Below are 19,747 nucleotides of genomic sequence, written 5' to 3'. Positions count from 1 at the left end.
TCAAACGCCACACCTGTGAGGTTATTGTCCCCATTTTGCGGATGGGGAACTGAGGAACAGTGAGGTTAAGTGATTTGCCCATTGACACACATTAAGTCTGTGGCAGAGCCAAGACTTTAACCATTTTCTCCTAGCTCTCTATTCTAAGACCATCCTTCCTCCCTAGTTCTCTCATCACACTGTACCTCCCATCCATCCTCAATGCTTCGAGCTTCATCTTGTTCTCACTTAGGCCATACCTACACTACAGGGACCATGGTGGCTTAACCACGGCCCTGTAGCTAGGCAGCCTACAGCAGCGGAACGGGGAGGAACACCAACTCCCCAAGTGATGGTAGTTAGGTCAACAGAAGCATTCTTCTGTCAGCCAAGCTGCATCTCCACCAGAGGATAGGTAAGCACAGCTACAGTATGCAGGGGCATGGATTTTTCAGATCCCCTTAACACAGCTGTTATATTGACCTAAGTTTTAAGTCCTGCTACACTATATAGAGGAAAGGAGATGAAACAGGAGCCATCAATGGGCTGGCAACATCCAAAGAGGAGAAAGGAATCAGGCAGTGGGCAGCAGGAGAAAGGACAGTGAGGGGGTGCAGGCAACAAGGACACATATGCAGGGGCGTAGGGGGAAGAAAAGAAAGGGTGGGAGAGGGAGAAGAATTTAAGAGCCAAGGCACATAGCGTGACTGACATTTTTTTCAGAGCAAACTGTTAAAAATTCACAGTTACTTCCCTAATAGTTACTTTTCCACTTAAGTAATTGCTGTAGCCGCCTTTGCTGTCTTCTATCTATAAATATATAAAAGTGTGACTTGTTCTTAGCCTGACTGCATTATTTTCTCACTATTTGTTGTCATCTCCAAACATCATTGCCAGGACTAAACATGGAGCATGTGTTTCAGTGAAAAGCTAGCCCACATCACTCTCAGTGTGGTATCCGCACCCCACTGGTTATATCTTACAAGGGACAATTTCTTCTTCAAGAGAGAATATCCAATGACTTACCGAAGAGGCTCTTCCTTCATGCAACGATTTCCAAATCCTGGCTTATTCAGGAAGGCATCAGTGAGGGAAACCATCTGCTCACTGCCAGGCTGCTCATTGCTAAGGAGATTGCACAAGATTTACTGTATAAAAACCTGTCAGACTGCAGAAGTAGAATACACAAAACCAGCTGGTGACAGCATCACACAGGTAGACACCAGTGGCGGGTTAAAGATATTGCCGCCCCAGGCCCTTAAATAATTGCTCCCCCCCCCCCCCCCGAGCCCACCACCGGGTCCTGCTTCTCCCCGCTCCCTGCCAGTGTTTGTGCGCGAAACAGCTTGGCGAAGGAGGGAGAAGAGGGGGGAACGCGGTGCGCTCAGGAGAGGAGGCGGGGCCGGGGCGGGGATTTGGGGCAGGGAGGGGGCGGGGAATGGGTGGAGTTGGAGCGGGAGCGGAGGGCGCGAACCTCTGGCTGCTATTATAAATTTGCTGCCCCTGCAAATTTGTCGGCCTAGGCGTTAATACGCCGCTGGTAGACACATAGCTTCTTCTAGGCAGACTCCCCTTAGATGCTGATAATCTAGTCTCTTTAATAGGATATGGTACACAAACCTTAGAAAGATTCCAAGAGGGCTTAAAGGTCAAAGAAATGGCCATTTTTTTCCTGAGACCAAACCACCAATTTTAACATACACTTAATACAAATACACACTCCCCTTTGTCAGCTTGGAATCATCGCACTCACGAGTGAACGCTGATCTTCATCTCAGACCCACCCAGAATAAACTGTCATACTGGAACTCAGCAAACACAGAGAAATCATAGGACAAGTATCACATCCCCTATTTTTAATAGGATGAGGCCAAAGAAAGAATTCTACCCATGTCAACAAAGTATCTAACAACACTAGTGCACTGTCGGTGCCAGGTGCTATATACCAGTGATTTTCAAACTGTTCTCCACACACCACTAGGGGATCAGTTAAGCTACTTTGTACAAATGCTTCACAATCATTACAGCCTTCAAGTACTGATGCTTTCTGATAGTTATAGTCCAGCCTAGGACTCTTACGGTTAAAAGAAACATTTTTCACCTGATAAACTAAAAACAACAGTGTTTCTCTGCACCCCACATGATGCATACTTTATATCTTTGCCAAATGTTTCTTTGGTGTAAATTCAATTGTGATCATATTTGTGGACAGCACAAAGGGTAGTAAATACACAGGAAGTCACAGGCAAACTGCCAAGTGACCTAGAGGTTTGGCAGGTAATGAACAGAATTTGAGTACTGACAAATGTAAAATCTTATGCCCAGGAAATGGAAAGCAGCAGCTACCAAAATGGGAGGGACACAGCCAAGCAGCAGCAGCACCCCTCACATCAAAGCAAGTTTACTTTCATCTTCTCTTTAGCATTGTCCAAATAGTACATATAACTAAGTATAACAACCCCCACCATACGTCATCTGCAGGTTTTGAAGCTGCAACCCTCAGCACCAAAGCACAGATCTACCCCTGGAGCTAAAGGAACAACTCCATAACTTGTTGGAAGTTGTTGGCTTTAGCACTCTAATTGGACCAGGTACTAGAGGGGAACAGGACACTTTAAACACAAACACTAGATTTGGCACATGGAGGTTGGGAGATAGGCCATTCACAATATGAAAACGTTTGAGAACCATTCTTTTGCAGTAAGACAATAGACACAATGGGCTGGATTCTCCACTCATGCTAATTTCATGTTAATGAACTATTCTGGGATAAGTCAGAGGGGAATAAGACCCAAGAAACAGCAGATATAACCCAGCAGTCCTAAATGCTAAGGAGGAAATGGGATGGGAGATCTAGTTTAAAAAACGATTCCTCTGACCTGAAGAAAGTAATCTGGTATCCATAGATCCAAGGATGTAGTATTAAGCTGGGATATTCTCCAAATGGAGGGATAATAACTGTAAGTATTAGAGCTAACAACACAAAAGTAGCTGGGAGAACAATCTGCAGGGGACAGGAAAAACATCATAATGTGCAATAACATTTGCGTACAGCTCAGAACACACGTACACAAAGGAGGGACAGCAAGAGCACATGGATCAGGCCTACTTCTGTTCTCAGACACCACCATTTCATTCCCAGCACTACCAGCAGCCAGAGCTGCCATAGTGCTGGTTTTTACCAACATGGACTATATCAGGGACAGTCTCAATCAAAGCAAAACATTTTGGAGGAGGCAAATTGCAGAGAGAGAGAGAGAGTCTATAGTGTGTGTATATGTGCTTGAGTGTCAGATGCAGAACAGCTGGGATATTAATTGGAACAGCCTTCACAAGGACATTGGCACCTGTCATCACCACCACCCTTGCTTTTGATGGAGGTATCCCTGTGGCCACTAGTGCTGAGGACTCTTTAGGCAAGACTCAGTGACAGTGATGAAGGAACGAGTGGTACCTGAGCAAGGAAGTCCTTACGGCTACGGGTAGCACGGTGGAACCGTTTGATGAGCAGTGCTTTGATTTGCTGGCGGACAAGTTGAGAACCTTTATTCTGCCGGGACCCTTTGCCTTCACTCCCATCCCCTGTTTGGCCTGCAGGTGTTCGAGAGGCTCCATTGGTCTCCAAAGGGGGTTGTTCAGCCTTCTCTTTTTGCTCAATGCAGGTTTTTCTGAGGGTGAAGCCATTTTCTTGAGCACCTCCTAAGTTTTGGGAATTGAAGTGATCATGTGCGTTACTCCCTAGGAGGAGGGGCTGAGAGGCTATATCAACCTTGTTCATCATTGCTGGGTAAGCTTCTTTAGAAGTTTAGCCCCGGTGGAAGCAGATATTCCCAAACCTATATATTCCTGTCAGCTACATTTTTTTGCATTACAACCATTGCAATGCTGCTCCATCAACTGGTACCAGGCAGGCTGGTTATTGCAGCCTTAGTTCTCTATTCCATTCCCTTTTTTCAACACTATGGATGAGTTAATCAAGTCTGTGGTGAACATACTGATAGACAGCAGAGTGCTGGATGCCAAAACCACTTATACTTTAGAGACTTGAGAATGGATTTTGACGTATGCGGTTAAGGATCTGATCCAGCAAAAATGGAAATCTGACTTCTATTGACTTCTCGGATAATGGATCAAACCCAAAATCAGCATCACTTGCTGATCAGCTATATAATTAAAAGAAAGACATATGGGACTGGAAGCTATTATTCTCGTTCTTAATAGGCTATCAGAATGCAGAATGTCCAAGAAAAGAGCATCAGACACTGAATATCATGGATATCTACCTGCATTCTGTGATCCAGGATCAGCATCTGCTGTGACCTTCAGGAAAACCTGCCAAAGACATGCACACCTCTTGGTTAGTAACACCTGTGGAGTCATCATGCTTGTGAGATGCTAGACATCATCCTCTAAAATGACATTTGCAAATAACTCTGGGTACTGCTGCTAACTACAGAATCAAAGATCTGCTAGCATTTGCTTGAGAAGCAAAAAGGTGTGGGGAAGCAGAGAAACCGAGATAAAAAGCGAGGAACATTTGAGGCTAACAAGTCATGGTCCATTTATAAACAGATCTGATGGGCATCCAGGTTTGAATTATTTCTGAATTCCCATCTCTAAAGATCTGCTGTGTTACAATGGACATTACTTGGTTTTGCTAGGTTTTGAGGGGATTACTATGGCTCCACGTTTTGGAACTCAAGATCTCCCAAAAGGATTTCTGGAAGGACTGACAAATATTTCAAAGCATCCATTACCTCTTCAAGCGGAGTGTCCGAAATCCCAAAACTGCTGAGTCCCAAGTCAGCTAGGGTTTCTTCCAATTCTCTGAAGAGACTGGCGTAAGCTCGCTGTTTAAAGTCTTTACTGGGCAAAAGATAGATGAGTTCCTGACCAATACTTTCAATTAACTTTGCTTCTGGAACATGATGATGAATCAGTTCTGTAAGTTCATTCACATCCCCTGTAAAGAGTCAGAACAGTGTTCAGAAAATGAATATTTAAGTATCCTGGGAATGCTTCCAAAGGCTGTGCTGATATAAGATGGGAAAGACTCACACATATCTCTGTTAATATTCTATTAGACTGGTCTGGATCCTGGTCAGTTATGACTTTTGAACGGTCTAGCAGGAAATGATTTAAGGCCCATCAGCACCATGATTGACTTTCAGAAGCATCTACTAAAGTGCTCCCAAGAGTGAGAAAAACTGAAGAGGTGCTCACAGAAAAATTCTGTTTGCTGCACTTTAAATATGTTTCTCCTTTCTTGATTGAATCACACATTGTAATACACAGGAGTTTGAAACTATTAGTCTACAGTCAAGGAAGACCCAAGCTTCCACTTTACAGTCTGAGCCCAAGATCTTAGAAGATGTCTCAGACAAGCGGTTTGTCACAGAAAGGTAAGCAAAACCACCAAGAAGCCTTAGCGATTTCTAGGTGACAGTAAAATACACGCACTTGAGACAATGCTGACAAAGGGAATCTCAAAAGCAGGGTTCTCTAAGATTTAAGTGGCAGTACACTAGGAGAAACAGCCATGTTTCAGAAGAATAGGCCTTGGACAAGGTGAATGATCCCAATTCTTACCATCCAGTTCTTGCTCGGGACCTTCCGCTGTATCTTTAGGTGCACACCTGGAACAGGAACATGAGCACTGAGATCCACAGCTAGGGGAGTGCTAGTACAGATAAGTAAGAAAGAGGATGTTAAGTGCTTCAGATGCATATAATGCATGAAAACTAGCGTGTAAGAGTGTTATCATCAGGGATTGTTTCATCAGCCTTTACACAGCTTCAGGGCAGTAAGAAATTTGTCTTAGCTGAAACATCTTGAACATATCACACTCAGACTTGCAGTCTGAGGACTAGCATAAAAGACATACAAAAATTAAATTTCACACAAGCATTGCATCACACCACCATGCATGTGGTAACCACATGGAATTCTAAATTACGTGCATTTACTTGGGGAAGTTGAATGAACAATGGCCATACATACAGAGACTATGATGTAGTGGGGTTTACAAACTGGGACCTACAAGATCAAAAACAATCCAGATCCCTCTTATCTGAGTTGCTGGAGAACTGCTTTTGCCAGGACTAAGTGGCAGGCTGCCATAGTTCCTGAGTTACCTGCTCTAGGGAGACATGATCACATCTAGTGTATTGCAGAAGGACTCATGCTTGGACAAGTGAGACTCCACAGGGAGATGTTCAATGTAAGTGGGGCGGGGAGAGATTTCCATATAGGCATCAGCCTCCAGAGCTGGCTGCCCAGTTGTACATTTGTGCCTTTGAAAAGCCCTCTGCCCTAAGGCATATACATTCATAAAACTGGAAAAGTTCTGTTAAGAGGTGAATATTTAAATCCCCAAATAGTCCTTTAATTTCATGTTCTCATTGCCTTATTCCCTAGGATACACCATTTACTGTACAGTCACCTTTGTCCACAGCAACAAACAGCAGCTACTCAGGTTCTGATCTGTTGCAGTGAATGAATATTTGAAGACTGCTTGTGCAACGAGGGAGAAGAGAACTTACTGAACTCCATTCTCCTCCCCCTTGGGTGTTTTTCATCTTGCGAACCAAGGTGAGATAGAAGCCAGATCCAAAGCAGTTCTTTAGGAAGACAGGAGAGCCTGAGCAGAACAATTTTCCTTGGGAAATGATGGCCACCCGGTCTCCAAGGATCTCTGCCTCATCCATGTGATGCGTAGAGAGGATGATGGTTCTGCCTAGGAGAAGGAATACAGAGATGCTCTGCAAGGTACTGTTCCTTCAGTACAATCAGGGCTGTATGTGGATTACAGGGATTAATACAGAACTTCTGAAAGACATTCCCAGGAATAAGAGCCAAAGATTTCATCACAAGTTGATCCTATAGGGTTGGGCCTTATTCATGGTAAATAGTGGCGATGCAGGCAAGATGGCAAGTGCGCAAATTAAAAACAAAGAGCTGCACAAGTGACAGATGCTCCCACATGAGCAGGCAAACTCCCAGTGAGGCCCATGAGCATGCGACACCCATAACAGCACCGCCACCTGCATCCCAGGATGACTTTGCAGAACATATGTTACATAAATGAACACGTGTCGATAGTTTAACACATATTAGCTTGAGCATCCATAAAAGGAGAAGCTGACAAGGAACTAGGGGCTGGCTAACCCAGGGTGGGAAGAAGCTCACACTGAATGGAGCTAGTCACAGAGTAAAGTACTACTTACAATGAATAAGAGTGACAGAATTGTGCCCATTGATGAGAAATCTCTCCAGCACTCATCCTCAGAAATGAACAGCTTCATTTTTTTTTTAAATGGGAGTGAGGCATTTAATAGGTTCAGAAAGAAGCTGAAGCTCTTCCTAACTGTAGCAGTTGTAAGTGCAAGCAGCTGGATACCTAAACTTTTCCAAACCTGTTCGGCTCTGGGCCCAGCTCTGTCTCACTTACTCTCACTGCGTCGTGCCTCACACTGTTAAGGAGTCCCACTGAAATAAATTAGACCATTTGCCTAGTATGACTCTACTCTGTGTGAGTTAGATTAGCAGAACTGGGCCCTCTGAGCACAGTTTAGTCTGCTCTCTCTATGTAACATTAAGTTGCTATATCATATCTCTAGCTTTTCTGACCTCTGCCGTAAACCCCCAGGTCATGAGACAAGTGGCTTACATGAATTTACCACTCGTGTAACCTGTTTGTGCATGTTCATACCCTTTACTTTAATGAAAGCTTATGCAACAGACATGCTTATTTGTGAAAGGGCTTAAAAAGTGATTTCCTCTCTGGAGCCTGTTACCTGAGCGATACTTCAGTAGAAGATCCCAGATAGACCTCCTGGAATATGGATCTACTCCAGAGGTGGGCTCATCCAAGACGACCACCTTTGCTTCACCAACAAAGGCAATGGCAACAGATAGCTTTCTCTGCATGCCACCTAAAGAGTGCAAGGACACAACTGTGGGAGTGAGAAGGAAGAGCAGCACACATTGCAGCATGTGATGATAGATGACTGTTTGTGTCTGCTGGAGAGAGACCAGGTAAAATAAGAACCACTCTCACTCCTGAACCTTGGCCCAGAACTTGAACAAATACACACATTTTTGCTGTAGTTCCAAAAATTTAGCTTAATTTTTTCATTACTTTTCATTTTCATGCAGTGTCTGCATTTTCTGGTTCTAGCTTGGAGCCAAAGCAGGAAGTTCTAGAGATGGTCTAAGAAAGTTTGTTTTCATGATATTGTCGGCCCACATTTGCAGAACCTAGAGATCAGTGAAGTATAAGAACTCCTGAGTACTTATCTAACCTAATCTGCAACTCTGGACAGTTATAGGTGTATCCATCACTACACCCACATGTTGCACCTCCTTGACACTGTACTACATACAGTTTTACCTTTTAAATGACATGAACAGCCCTTATAAAAATATTACATTATTCTAGAGTATTCACCCAGGACACTGAAGCAGCAGTATGGGAAGGTGTTGCATTTTGGACTATTACCACAGAATAGTGGTGGGGGTTGGGGTAGGTTGTTAAGAGAACACATATTTTTGTATATAAATATATATTTTTATTCAGCATCATTAAAGTAAGTTTTATGCATCACAGGTACATTCACAGCTGATGCCTTATGTACAGATTCTGCCACCCACACTGCTTGAGCAAGCCCATTGAAATTCATGGGGCTCCAATTCACTACTCAAGAGGTAAGGGACTACTTAGTGTGAATCATTGGCAGAATTTGTCCCCATGGAACTAAAATGGTAGTAGAACAAAAACGGTGCAGAAGATTTTGAGAACAAATCCTTGGGCACCTGACAAGTTTTGAGCCTCTTCATTTCTTTTATGGGGGAGGCCTATATCTTCCAGCATCATCTCCATCTCCAATACAGCTTCCTCTCGAGACCTCCCTTTCAGCTGGGCATAAAACAAGATGTGCTCTGCTACAGTGAGGCTGAGAAATCAGACAGAAAGGCATGGAGACAGTTTAAATGAAGAACCAGGTTGCATGGTCCAACAGCAGTCAGTTCATTATAGCATTACCCCCTTTGAGGAGAGGAACCGGTTTGTCCCTTACATGCGCCAACACCGGCTGGCCTGCAACTCCTCAAGATCACCCTGACCTTCCTTGCACTTGCTGCTTCTCTGCCTACCCACCTACCGTCTTTCCAAAATGGCACCCCCAACCATCAGCACAGCCTACTGCCAAGATTTTGAGGAACAGGGCCCTGGATTATTGTGTGCTTTGATTCTCATGTTAAGTCCCTCCCAAGCCCTACCACAATGCAGTACCCATGTCAGGAACACTTATTTCCCCTGAGTAATAACTTTGGGCCCAGCCAGTGCAAGTAGGGGATTCCCAGATGACCCATGCCTGCCAATAGTGGGGGGAGAGGGGGGAATAAAATGTGGGCAGCCGGCTTCAGCAGTGTTACTGAGCGTGCTCAGTCCATGTGAGCATTATCAGTACAAACCAAGCAACAAATCTGGGGGGAGACGGGGGCACATGACCTGCATGCCCTCCACCCCCCATGTGTCTCCTCTTGGGGATTGTAGAAAGGGTAAAATAGTATCTGTCCTTCAGAAATACTGACAGGAGAAGAAGGAAGGAGGATTCTGTCTGAGTTACATGCACTGCCAGAAGAGCACAGAGAAACAACATGGGCTTCGGGGACATCCCAAACATCCAGACAGGATGGAAGGGGCTCAGTTCTTGAGTATGGCACTTACTGATTAAACAAGATGTTGTACTGAGGACACATGCCTAAACTCTGCCGAATCGAGTCCATATGCATCTGGATGTCCTTGCCACCAACCAGGACAGTTCCAGATGTGGGTGGGAACAAGCCTGTTAGGATTGATCTGGTCAAACAACACAAGAAACAAAAGCAAATGGACAGTCCTTAGGTTTCACATATGCAGAGACACTTCTTTCATGGGCCACTAGGTGGCACATGACGACTTCTTATTCCAGTGGTTGCTGAAACACAATCCCACTGGGAAGCATGGACACATCTAAATCTAGTCCTAATAAAATACACAAGTGAGACCCTGGGAATGCGTACAGTAACTCTGCTAATGTGTGGTTCTGGGTTTGGTATCAATTGTCTATATGGTCCTCACATAGGCTAGAAAACTGACTCCAAACTTGGTTTGCACAAAAGTTTGATCTGGTCCTTGTTGGCTAGCCAAACGGTGTTTAAGTCAAGTTAACCTGAACTTGTACTTTTCAAACCAGTTCTCCAGGCAAGTTTCCCCAGCCCTGACTACATATGACCTAGAACGAGTCTCCCTGTGGCAGAGATCCAGAATAATGGTTCGAAGCCTTGAATGCAGTCATGTAACAGTGCTGCCCGTGGGTTATACTAGGGCTACCCTGCCCTCCTGACCTGCACTCTGCTTTGCTGTAGACTGAAAGGAGTTGGAGACTGTATGGTAGATCACTAATGTGTGGATTTGGTATTACCTGCTGGGTACAAACAGAAAACACATGTAACCCCAGGCTTTTTAGGGCCATTTTAAATTGGATTGTCATGTATTTCATGCTCTCCCTTTTCTATAGTCAGCATGTCCCTACATGGGGACAACCTGTCCTTATGTGCTAGTTGCAGAGGTGGTAGCTAGGAAAGAGAGAAGCTAGGAGAATGGAGAGATCAGCCTGCTGCTCTACAGAACTCAGGGTCAGAGCAGCAGGGCAATGCCCTGGATTTGCACAGCCAGAGCTTCTTCTAACACTTACATGGTGGTTGTCTTTCCAGCTCCATTGTGGCCGAGGAAGGCTGTGATTTGGCCCTCATAGAAAGTAACATTCATGCCATCCACTGCTGGCTTGGGCCTGCCTGCAAAAATCTTCACCAGGTTCTGCGCACACACACCCGGGATCAGGTCTGGAGGCTCAGGTTCAAAAAAGGTGTTGACTTGAAAGGCAAGAAATCAAGAATGAAAAGGGAGTTAGAGCCACACTCTGGCCACAGCTCTCAGCACATCATTGCTTACAGCAGCACAATCACAGTGTAAACTACAGCACAAAGTCCCAGGGCTCAGTTGTCCCCTCATACCAGTTTTGAACTGGGGTAGATTTATTGACATCCATAGAGTTATTCCTTATTTATCTGGGTAAATGAGAGGATTTGTGGAGACACAACTCAGATGAAGGTGACTGTTTTGTGTTTGTTCATATGTGACAGAAAGACATTGTTTAGGTTTCATTGTCTGTCTGTGTGCTGGGAGATTAAACCAGCCTGGAGATGGAGCTATATTTCCAGCTAAGCCAGTCAAGTCATCAGCCCAGATGTCCCTTTTCTTTTATTTTTCTAGGCTGTTAAATTTTTTTTATTAAAGTTAATGTTTAAAATCAAATTTACACAAGTTAAGAGGGAAGGTACTGTACATCTGGGGTCGGGCTTGTGTTATGGGGGATTGCAAGTATCGGTTACAATTTATCCACTGATGCTTTAAAAACTCCCACACCCCAATCTGGATCTATGCTGGTTGTGATATGTAGGTACCTCGTGAACCTTTAATAAAGCTTCCTTTTAATCCTAGTGGAGTGAAATTCACACTGGGCAGAGGGCCAGCCCAAGATCTAGGCACCACTTAAGATGAGCTCTGCACAGGGGTGAATTTCCTCTAGGGATCACAAAAGCATAATTTTAAACTTCACCATCAAGTTCTAGGCAAAGCAAAGACCATCTGAAGGAAATTAAACATGAAGACAAATTATAGGAGTTGAGAATATTTATGCTACAGACGCTGTGCACTTCTATTTACATAACGCACTTAAGGATTTGCAGGGAGGGTTATTCTGCTATTGTGGTTTACTTCATTTTTCAGCCCCCAGAAGGGCTGTACTGAGGTGCAGTCCAGGCTGCCTGGGTGTTGCCAATCCTGTTGGTGAGCCCCGTCTCCATCAGCAACTCCCATGGGTCTGCCATTCTAAACAAAGCTAGCAGAGAAGCCCCAAGTGGCAGGATGGGTCTATTGGGCACCGCAGAGCAGCCACAATCACAGGACTGGACTGTGCAGCTTTGTACAAGACAGAGCAGACCATTTCTTCGGGTCTTGCACCACGAGGGAGTCGAGGGCTCTCAGTACTTCACTGGATTGAGTCCAAACACCCTGGAGTACCTGACACGTGTCTGAATGCTAAGACAGGAGCATGCACACACAGATTCCAGCAGCCTGACTCTTCTTGATCTGCACGGAACATTGGTCAAGTTCCCACCACAAGTCTTACATTTGACATGAGTTCGTTTCTCGTTTGCCTGTAAAACTCCTGGACTCAGGCTAATGCATGTGTTGTGAAGGTCTATCCCCAAACTCTGCACCTTTTCTGTGGCCATCCTGACGCCTCTGCTCTGCTGGCTTTCCCGTGGGGCTAAGGACTGGTCATTCTCCTGACTCTACAGGTGGATATTGATAACATTGTGTTGTTTGTTGGGAATCTAGATGAGGGCTTAGTGCAAACTGCCTGAAGTTCACCAGCTAGGGCAGATTTATCTCGTGCGAGTCATTAGACTGTGCTCTGCTGTCTTGAACTGGATTGGCTTATTGCTAGTTCATCTATCCTTTGCACCACTGTCCAACTCCAGTTACACCCACTCATGCCAGCTCTGAATCCCACTGAGAGTGCCCCTGCCCCTCCTACTGGTAAGTAGAACTTTGAATTGAACTCTGCGATTGTTTTATTGTGTACTGTTCACACACACCAGTTACTATGTAGCTGGCTGAAGACCTCATGCCAAAAATGGGGAATGCAGGCTGTTCCCTTTAGTGACAGGCAAAGCCCCTGCTCCTGCAGTTTCAGAGCTGCTGGAACTTGGGAGCTGATGAGCAGAGCAAAGCAAAGATAAAGAGGTACTAGAAGCAGACTTGCTAAAATGACCTTTGCCCCTTGCCCGGCTTGTTCCTTTTGAAGCACTGTCCTGTTTCCATTCACTCTGAATGCAGGTCATCAATACCTACATGAGGATGAGCTCTCATGACCCCAGTTTTACCTCTAGCTTTTCAAGAGAGTCTGAGAGCTAAGCCCTTAGCTGTCTGTGGTGGTGGAATCTGCTGTGTAATCACCAGCTTGCTGCCATGGATTCCTCTGGGGACCACATGCAGAAAGCTCATCTGTCTCCGCACAGGAGAAGGCACTGGCCCTTGAATACCAACCAGGTCATATTCAGGAATGTTTAGATGGGAGCTAATGTCAGCATCACACCGTAGAGACAGAACAATTCACATATATCCCTTTGGAACCAGCCATTCCCCTACATACACAGGGCCTGCTGCAGGATGGGTTTTGGGAGAATTTTTTGCCTTTATCTTAGCTCATCTCTCTCAAGTCTTGGTATTAAAGTCATGGCCACAATTTAGCCCTAGCAAGCCAGCATGTGTGTCCCTCAGGTGTCACTTAACAAGGGTACTAACATGCTGTAAGAACAGACAGTATGGGTTTCCACTGGAAGAGACCCAGCTGTAGAGCCTTTATGGTAGAAAACTCTCCTCCAGAGGTAGCCAGAGCAGCCCAAAGGGTAAGTGGCTGTGGACCACAAGGGAGCAACAGTGCAGTGGCTGGGTGTTTCAACACATCTCCTGAGAAAGTTCTTGAGGCAGAGCACCTGTGGAGTCCCTGGCAGAAATTAAAGCTGCACCCCAGTGGAGGGCTGCCAGCAGCAGTACCATTGCCCGCTCTCCTGGGACAGCACTGACTTGGTGGCAGATCGGAGCTAACCAGCACAGGATAGGCTATATAACCCATCACTGCTGGTTTGTGGGCAGCTCTGTGCTTTCTCAGAAATAAGGGCTCAGGTCTATGCTCCAACATGGAGTGCTTCTCTTGTTTCTCACATGTACACAATTCTGGTCTTCTGCGAAGTACCTGGGGGTTAAAACGTTTTTCACAAAGTGTCACGGTTACTCAGGTTGCTCTCTCTCTGTCTCCTTACTAGTCATTTCATCTTTGTCCTTTGCCTCTGCCTTAGGCTTCCCCTGCTTGGCGCGCTCTTTTTTTCTTTTGTGTTTACATTTGGATTCTTTACCATCCTTCTCCCTCTGGTTGTCACTCTGTTCTTCCAGCTTTTCAGGCTCATCTGCTTCCTCCCTCATGATTGCAGTCTTTTCCTGTCCTGGGGCCTTCCAGGCTGGACTGCCTTCTTTCCTGGGACTTTTTTCTACATTAACCAAAAGTTAATTTAAAGATTACCATCATCTCTGGAGATATATTGGGAGAAGTGAGATAGTAATAAATTACAACAGTACTTAGCTCTTAGCATTATTCATCATCAAAGCCCTTCAGTGACATTAGGAACATAGCAATTGCACTCTGACTAATGATCCACCTAGCCTAATATCCTCTCTTCCAAGTACTCAAGACCAGGTACTACAGAGGCAAGACTGACATCTTTTCAATTCCATGGCGGAAGTTTCTTCCTAATCCCAGGTGCTTAGTGGGCTGGTTTATGTCCTAAAGCATAAGGTCTGATATGCACTGACTGTGTTGGTAACTGCAGACTATATTCTTCGCAAACCCCTCCCTGTTAGATCCCTATTTTGCAGCTGGGGATCCGGAGGTTAAGTGATGTAACCAAGGGCAGAGTGAAAGAGTTAGCGTGCAGTTCCCAATCATGTGCTTCGATCACACCTCTAGGAAGGAAAGCAGCTACATGAATTTATGTGGAGGGGGGACAAGGGAAGCAAGAACAGTGTGTCCTCTGATGGGTTTTTTCCCCCCACAATGTAGCTAGAAGCAGAGGTTCACTGTTTTGCAATACATTGAAATGATCTGGAACTATCAGTCTATACCTAAATTTTCATTATATCAGAGTTTAGTCTTGCCCAATCCTGTTCCGATTAAAGGCAATGGAAAAACTCTAACTGAGTTGAGTGGTACACAATTAGACTCCATAAGCAGGTTTCACAGTAGCTGGAAGCGCACCTCCCAGCCCAGGTAAACAGTCTTGTGCTAACTCTGCACACTAAAAATAGCAGTGTGGACGTTGTGGCATGGGTGGTGGCTTGGGTTAGCCACCGAGTACAAGCCCGCCTGACCTATTGGGTCTGAGCTCAGATGGCTAGCCCAGACTGCTGCCATGCTGCAATGTCCACACTGCTATTTTTAGGGTGCTAGCCTGAGCGCAGCTATCTTTGGCCTGTCTGCCCATGCTGGGAGGCACGCTCCTGGCTGCAGTAGAGACATACCCTAAGCAACTTAATTGCCATGGGAATACACTGGTACAACTACTTAGTTTTAAAATGTATCAGGTTGATCTAGCATTTTAGGGCTTGTCTACACTTAAAACACTGCAGCACTTCATTGAAGATGCTACCACACCATGGGTGGGCTTCTACTGTTGGTGTAGGTATGTCATGTCCCTGAGAAGTGGAAGCTAGGTTGATGGGAGAATTCTCCCACTGGCACTGTCTACACTGGGGTTAGGTCGGTTTAACTGCATCACTCAGCTGCGTGGATTTTTCCTTATTTCCTATTGTAAACCAGGCCTCTGGCTATGTCTACACTTGGAGCTAGAGGTGTGATTCTTAGCTCAAATAGACATATTCACACCAGCTCTCATCAAGCTAGTGAGCAAAAAATAGTGTAGCTGCAGTAGCGCCGGCAGTAGTGACTTAGCTGCTCTGAGCACAATGCTACCCGGACCCTGTGGGTGCATATTTTGGGCAGCTCAACCATGCTGCCACTCGCCACTGACCGTGTTACTCCAGTGACACTACTATTTTTAGTATGCTAGCTCGATAAGCGCTAGTGTGAGTATGTCTGCTCAAGCTAGAAATCACACCCCTAGCTCTAAGTGTAGACATAGTCTTATTTGCTCTTGGATTTCCTGGCGTTTCCCCCCCCCCCCCTCATGTTTTTCCCAGTGCATGACAGTTTCTCTAAAGGAAGAAAGATATAATTGTTCATTATAATTGTTGCCCTTGTGACCCAGATGTGGCAGGGGTGTGGGAGAAGCTAATTTAATAAACTGAAGAACTAAAGGACCCTAGTTCTTCAAATAGATGAACTATTATGTGCTTCCCATGGAGGGATTCCTCAGAGATCTAAGATCTTTTCAGTTTTACCCTCTCTAGAAAAGAGGAGGGGGTGAGTTATGACAGATCGAATTCTTGTGATCCAGTAGGGGCCTGTCCTAAGGTTACCTGAGATAATATCCTTTCCCTCTAGCCAAGAGCAGCACTAGGTTCTCCAGATTACTACATGTAATTCATCACCCATAATTATGATGTGTCAATTTTTTAAAAATAATTTTGATCCTGGAAAATGAACTGCTGCTTGGGGCAAATGCTCAGATTTCATTTAGGCAGTAACACTTCACTTGAACAATTTGAAAAGTGCTATAAAGAAACCTATACCAGAAGACTTTAGAGTTTAAAGGCTCCCTGTCTACCCCTCTCCTAGGCACACCTGGCAGAAAATACAGCACTTATGGGGCATTACGAACACTCTGAAAGTAAAAATATTTTTCTGTTAGTATTGAGGGGCATCCCAAAGGTACGTGCTAAATGCTAAAACCCTCTAAGTGACTCTATGCTATAAGCGTGGAGTTTTCAAAGGAGCCAAAGAGAAATGCATGGCCCACCTCCTATTTGTGCCTTTGAAAATCTCCCTCCACACCTATATACAATGTAGTTCGCTCCCCTGCACCCAATGCCTCTTTGGCTGATGGGTGCAACGAAGCAGAGACAGAGAATGGACTCTAGCATCTTGGGTCGAAGGCGCAGGGGCCTGCTGGGAGCAGGACTTCAGGAAGACACCATGTCTGGGAGACCGTGGTCCAAAGCCATTTTTGCTGGCTATAAGCATGGCCTCCAAAACCAGAGGGAGCACACTGCCCTTCTGAAAATTGATGGAGTTTATGCCCATGATGAGACTGTATCCATCTAGGATCTAAATTTGTACTAAAAATAAAATTCAGAAATTGTTAAAAAAAAATATCCAGGCCAACCTCTGTAATTCTGAATTCCCCTCACAGTGAGGCTAGTGGGAAAGCTGTTTATTCAGTTCAGAACATACCACAATGTAAATCCCCTTTAAGGAGATCAATGTTGCTGTTTCTTTCTTCTCAACCCCAACATGTGGGCAGACTGGGAGGAGGATTTCAGAATGTTTGCAGAGGAGATTAGACCCTTCTGGTCTAGAAGCAACTTCTTGTGCCCAGACCCCTTGCAAACAGTCCATCAGAGCTGAGGAGGGGTCATATTGTGATGAGTAGACTGACCATGCAAAAACAGGCAAAGAATGATTCCTTCATCTCTCTGCCTGTTACAGTAGAACCTCAGAGTTACGAACACCTTGGGAATGGAGGTTGTTCGTAACTCTGAAATGTTTGTAACTCTGAACAAAAGGTTATGGTTGTTCTTTCAAAAGTTTACAACTGAACATTGACTTAATACAGCTTTGAAACTTCACTATGCTGCTTTTAACCATTTTCATTTTAATGAAATAAGCACAGAAGCAGTTTCCTTGCCTTGTCAAATCTTTTTTTAAACTTTCCCTTTATTTTTTTAGTAGTTTACATTTAACACAGAATTGTACTGTACAGTATTTGTGATTTCTTTTTTTTTTTTTTGGTCTCTGCTGCCTGATTGCGCACTTCCAGTTCCAAATGAGGTGTGTGGTTCACTGGTCAGTTCATAACTCGGGTATTCATAACTCTGAGGATCTACTGTATTTCTATGAAAATAAAATGAGCCAGATGCTGTTCTTAATTACACTAGCATCAATTAGGAGTGCTTAGATAGGCATTCTCAAAATAGGCTATATATACATACATGTGTGCACATACACACAAAAGGGGCACAATTCTGATCTCACTCTAGTGTAAATCAGGAGTAGCTCCTTTGAAGTTAATAGTTACACTGATGACAAAGTAAATGGGAGAGACTCAGGTCCAGAGTGAGAGGTGTAACCCCAGTGTAAACACAGTGTAATTAAAATCAGTATCATATCCATTGTGACTCAAGTCACCAATATTCTGGGTTGGGTAATAACAGCTCGTCAAATATCCTCATATGCATGAATTAGAGAGATGTGGCTCTGATGTTCCCAGCTAACTTATGCATGCTTTAAAAGCCCTCGGATGGAACAATGACTCATCCTCTAATAACTCTCTAATAATAGTGGGCCACTCAGAGTTCAAAGCCACCTGCTAAGATTCCCACTGTACGTCTGTCTCTAATCTTTTCAGTGGCTCACATAATGAACGACAATGTATTCACCTCTAAACGGATCAGTGGGTTTTGAAGTTATTTCCGAGCACCAGAGTTTTCAAATAACTCACCATCGGCAGTTGCTGTGTTCTCAGCTTTTGGGTAGCCAGACCCAAACCAGTAAGACTCCTGCAGAGGGAAATACCAAGGCCGTGGTATCCCATACTCCCCTAAAACACAAACAGACCTAGTCCATACAGAGAGTCCACATTCTTCTATGGGCTGGAACTCAGGTATGCAACTTTCATAATGTAAATATCAATACTTGGAGTTTCATTAGCAATCCTGTTCCAACATATTAGAAGATCTAACAAAGCACAGCCACCCACTATGCTTCCAACAGAATAACCCCAGTTTCCAAATATTTTGGGAAAGGGAGGGGAAATAAACACATTATGTGTGATCGGAGCTAACTTTAGTTTTCTAAAGCAAAATCTGGTTTAATTAAGGAATTCGGCTACCCCCTGCCTGGGGCTAGTTTGAACCCTTAAGACCAGGCACTAGCTGCCAAGAAATGTCCAATTCCAGCAGGTAGGCTCCTGACCCCAAGCAATGATTTCTTTTTGAAGTCCCCTTCAAAATTCTAGAGACTGAATGGGTGAAAAGCTCATCATGTTTACAAAGATCGCACTGGGCCTGAATGCACAACAGGCATCAAAAAGAAATTAAGAGGCAGCTCAGGCCAAAATTTCAACATGCAGCTTTCCAGGAAAAACAACTAAAAAATGTGGTGTGATGGCAATTTACACTGGCTAAGAATCTGGTCCTCTATGTTTAAAGTCTTATTCTTTGTGAGCCTGCCTACATAGTGTCTTCTGCCACTTACTCAAAATCAGCAGTAAGATTTGCAATAAACACTGCTGTGTAGTCTATTTCTGTGTGATAGTTACTAGAATGCCTGCTCATTTACACTTCATTTCTCTGGATTGGCTTTCTAACAAGGAAAGCTCTAAACAAGGACTGGATGACTCCCCAAACTGTTTGGGTAATTTCCAGAGAAACTTTTTGCAAACAAGCAGTTTATTCCATCACAGTTTCAAACCTGATACAAGAACTTTGCAATGATTGTATGTATATGATTTCCACTTAATCATATACATACAATATGCATCCGAAGAAGTGAGCTGTAGCTCACGAAAGCTTGTGCTCAAATAAATTGGTTAGTCTCTAAAGTGCCACAAGTACTTCTTTTCTTTCCACTTAAAATACTACCCCCTAGGTTCTTAGAATTGACTTACTGTGCTCACATTAACTCACTCAACTCTCTGTCTGCTCACAGAAGCAGCCTTGGCTTGTTATGGGTTTAGTTAAACCTCCTTGAAGCTGGTGGATGTACAGCCACCTTTCATTCAGGATAAGTGTAAAAAACAATTGAGCTCCTTTATGGAACCAGATAGCTGAAGCAATAGGAGCCACCACCCAAACCACCCATACTTGGAAAGGCTTGAGAAAAAGCTGATAATGCAGCCCAAGGGGTTTTACTGGGGACGGATATAGAAAATGCAGGGGCTGGGGCACTGATTGGTGGAGCTGTATGTGTCTGAATGTGAGAGA

At 44.4% G+C, this 19,747-nt stretch overlaps 1 protein-coding gene across 1 annotated transcript in view; it reads right to left on the bottom strand.

Annotated features, from left to right (window-relative positions):
• Positions 1-19,747, bottom strand: part of ABCA4 (ATP binding cassette subfamily A member 4) — a 103,205-nt gene that overhangs the window by 32,008 nt on the left and 51,450 nt on the right. The window contains exons 17-30 of the mRNA XM_043521510.1: positions 18,265-18,363; positions 13,887-14,139; positions 11,643-11,671; positions 10,719-10,896; positions 9,710-9,841; positions 8,794-8,933; positions 7,776-7,913; positions 6,522-6,715; positions 5,569-5,659; positions 4,737-4,942; positions 4,263-4,311; positions 3,434-3,678; positions 2,859-2,983; positions 1,006-1,104 (exon numbers count right to left, since the gene is read on the bottom strand). Coding sequence (XP_043377445.1) covers positions 1,006-1,104; positions 2,859-2,983; positions 3,434-3,678; positions 4,263-4,311; positions 4,737-4,942; positions 5,569-5,659; positions 6,522-6,715; positions 7,776-7,913; positions 8,794-8,933; positions 9,710-9,841; positions 10,719-10,896; positions 11,643-11,671; positions 13,887-14,139; positions 18,265-18,363 — 1,978 coding nt within the window. The remainder of the gene's footprint in view (positions 1-1,005; positions 1,105-2,858; positions 2,984-3,433; positions 3,679-4,262; positions 4,312-4,736; positions 4,943-5,568; positions 5,660-6,521; positions 6,716-7,775; positions 7,914-8,793; positions 8,934-9,709; positions 9,842-10,718; positions 10,897-11,642; positions 11,672-13,886; positions 14,140-18,264; positions 18,364-19,747) is intronic.

Source organism: Chelonia mydas, chromosome 8 (assembly GCF_015237465.2).
Source record: "Chelonia mydas isolate rCheMyd1 chromosome 8, rCheMyd1.pri.v2, whole genome shotgun sequence".
Lineage (NCBI taxonomy): Eukaryota > Metazoa > Chordata > Testudines > Cheloniidae > Chelonia > Chelonia mydas.
Note: the sequence above shows the minus strand (reverse complement) of the source record. Positions and strands in the feature narration are given on the sequence as shown.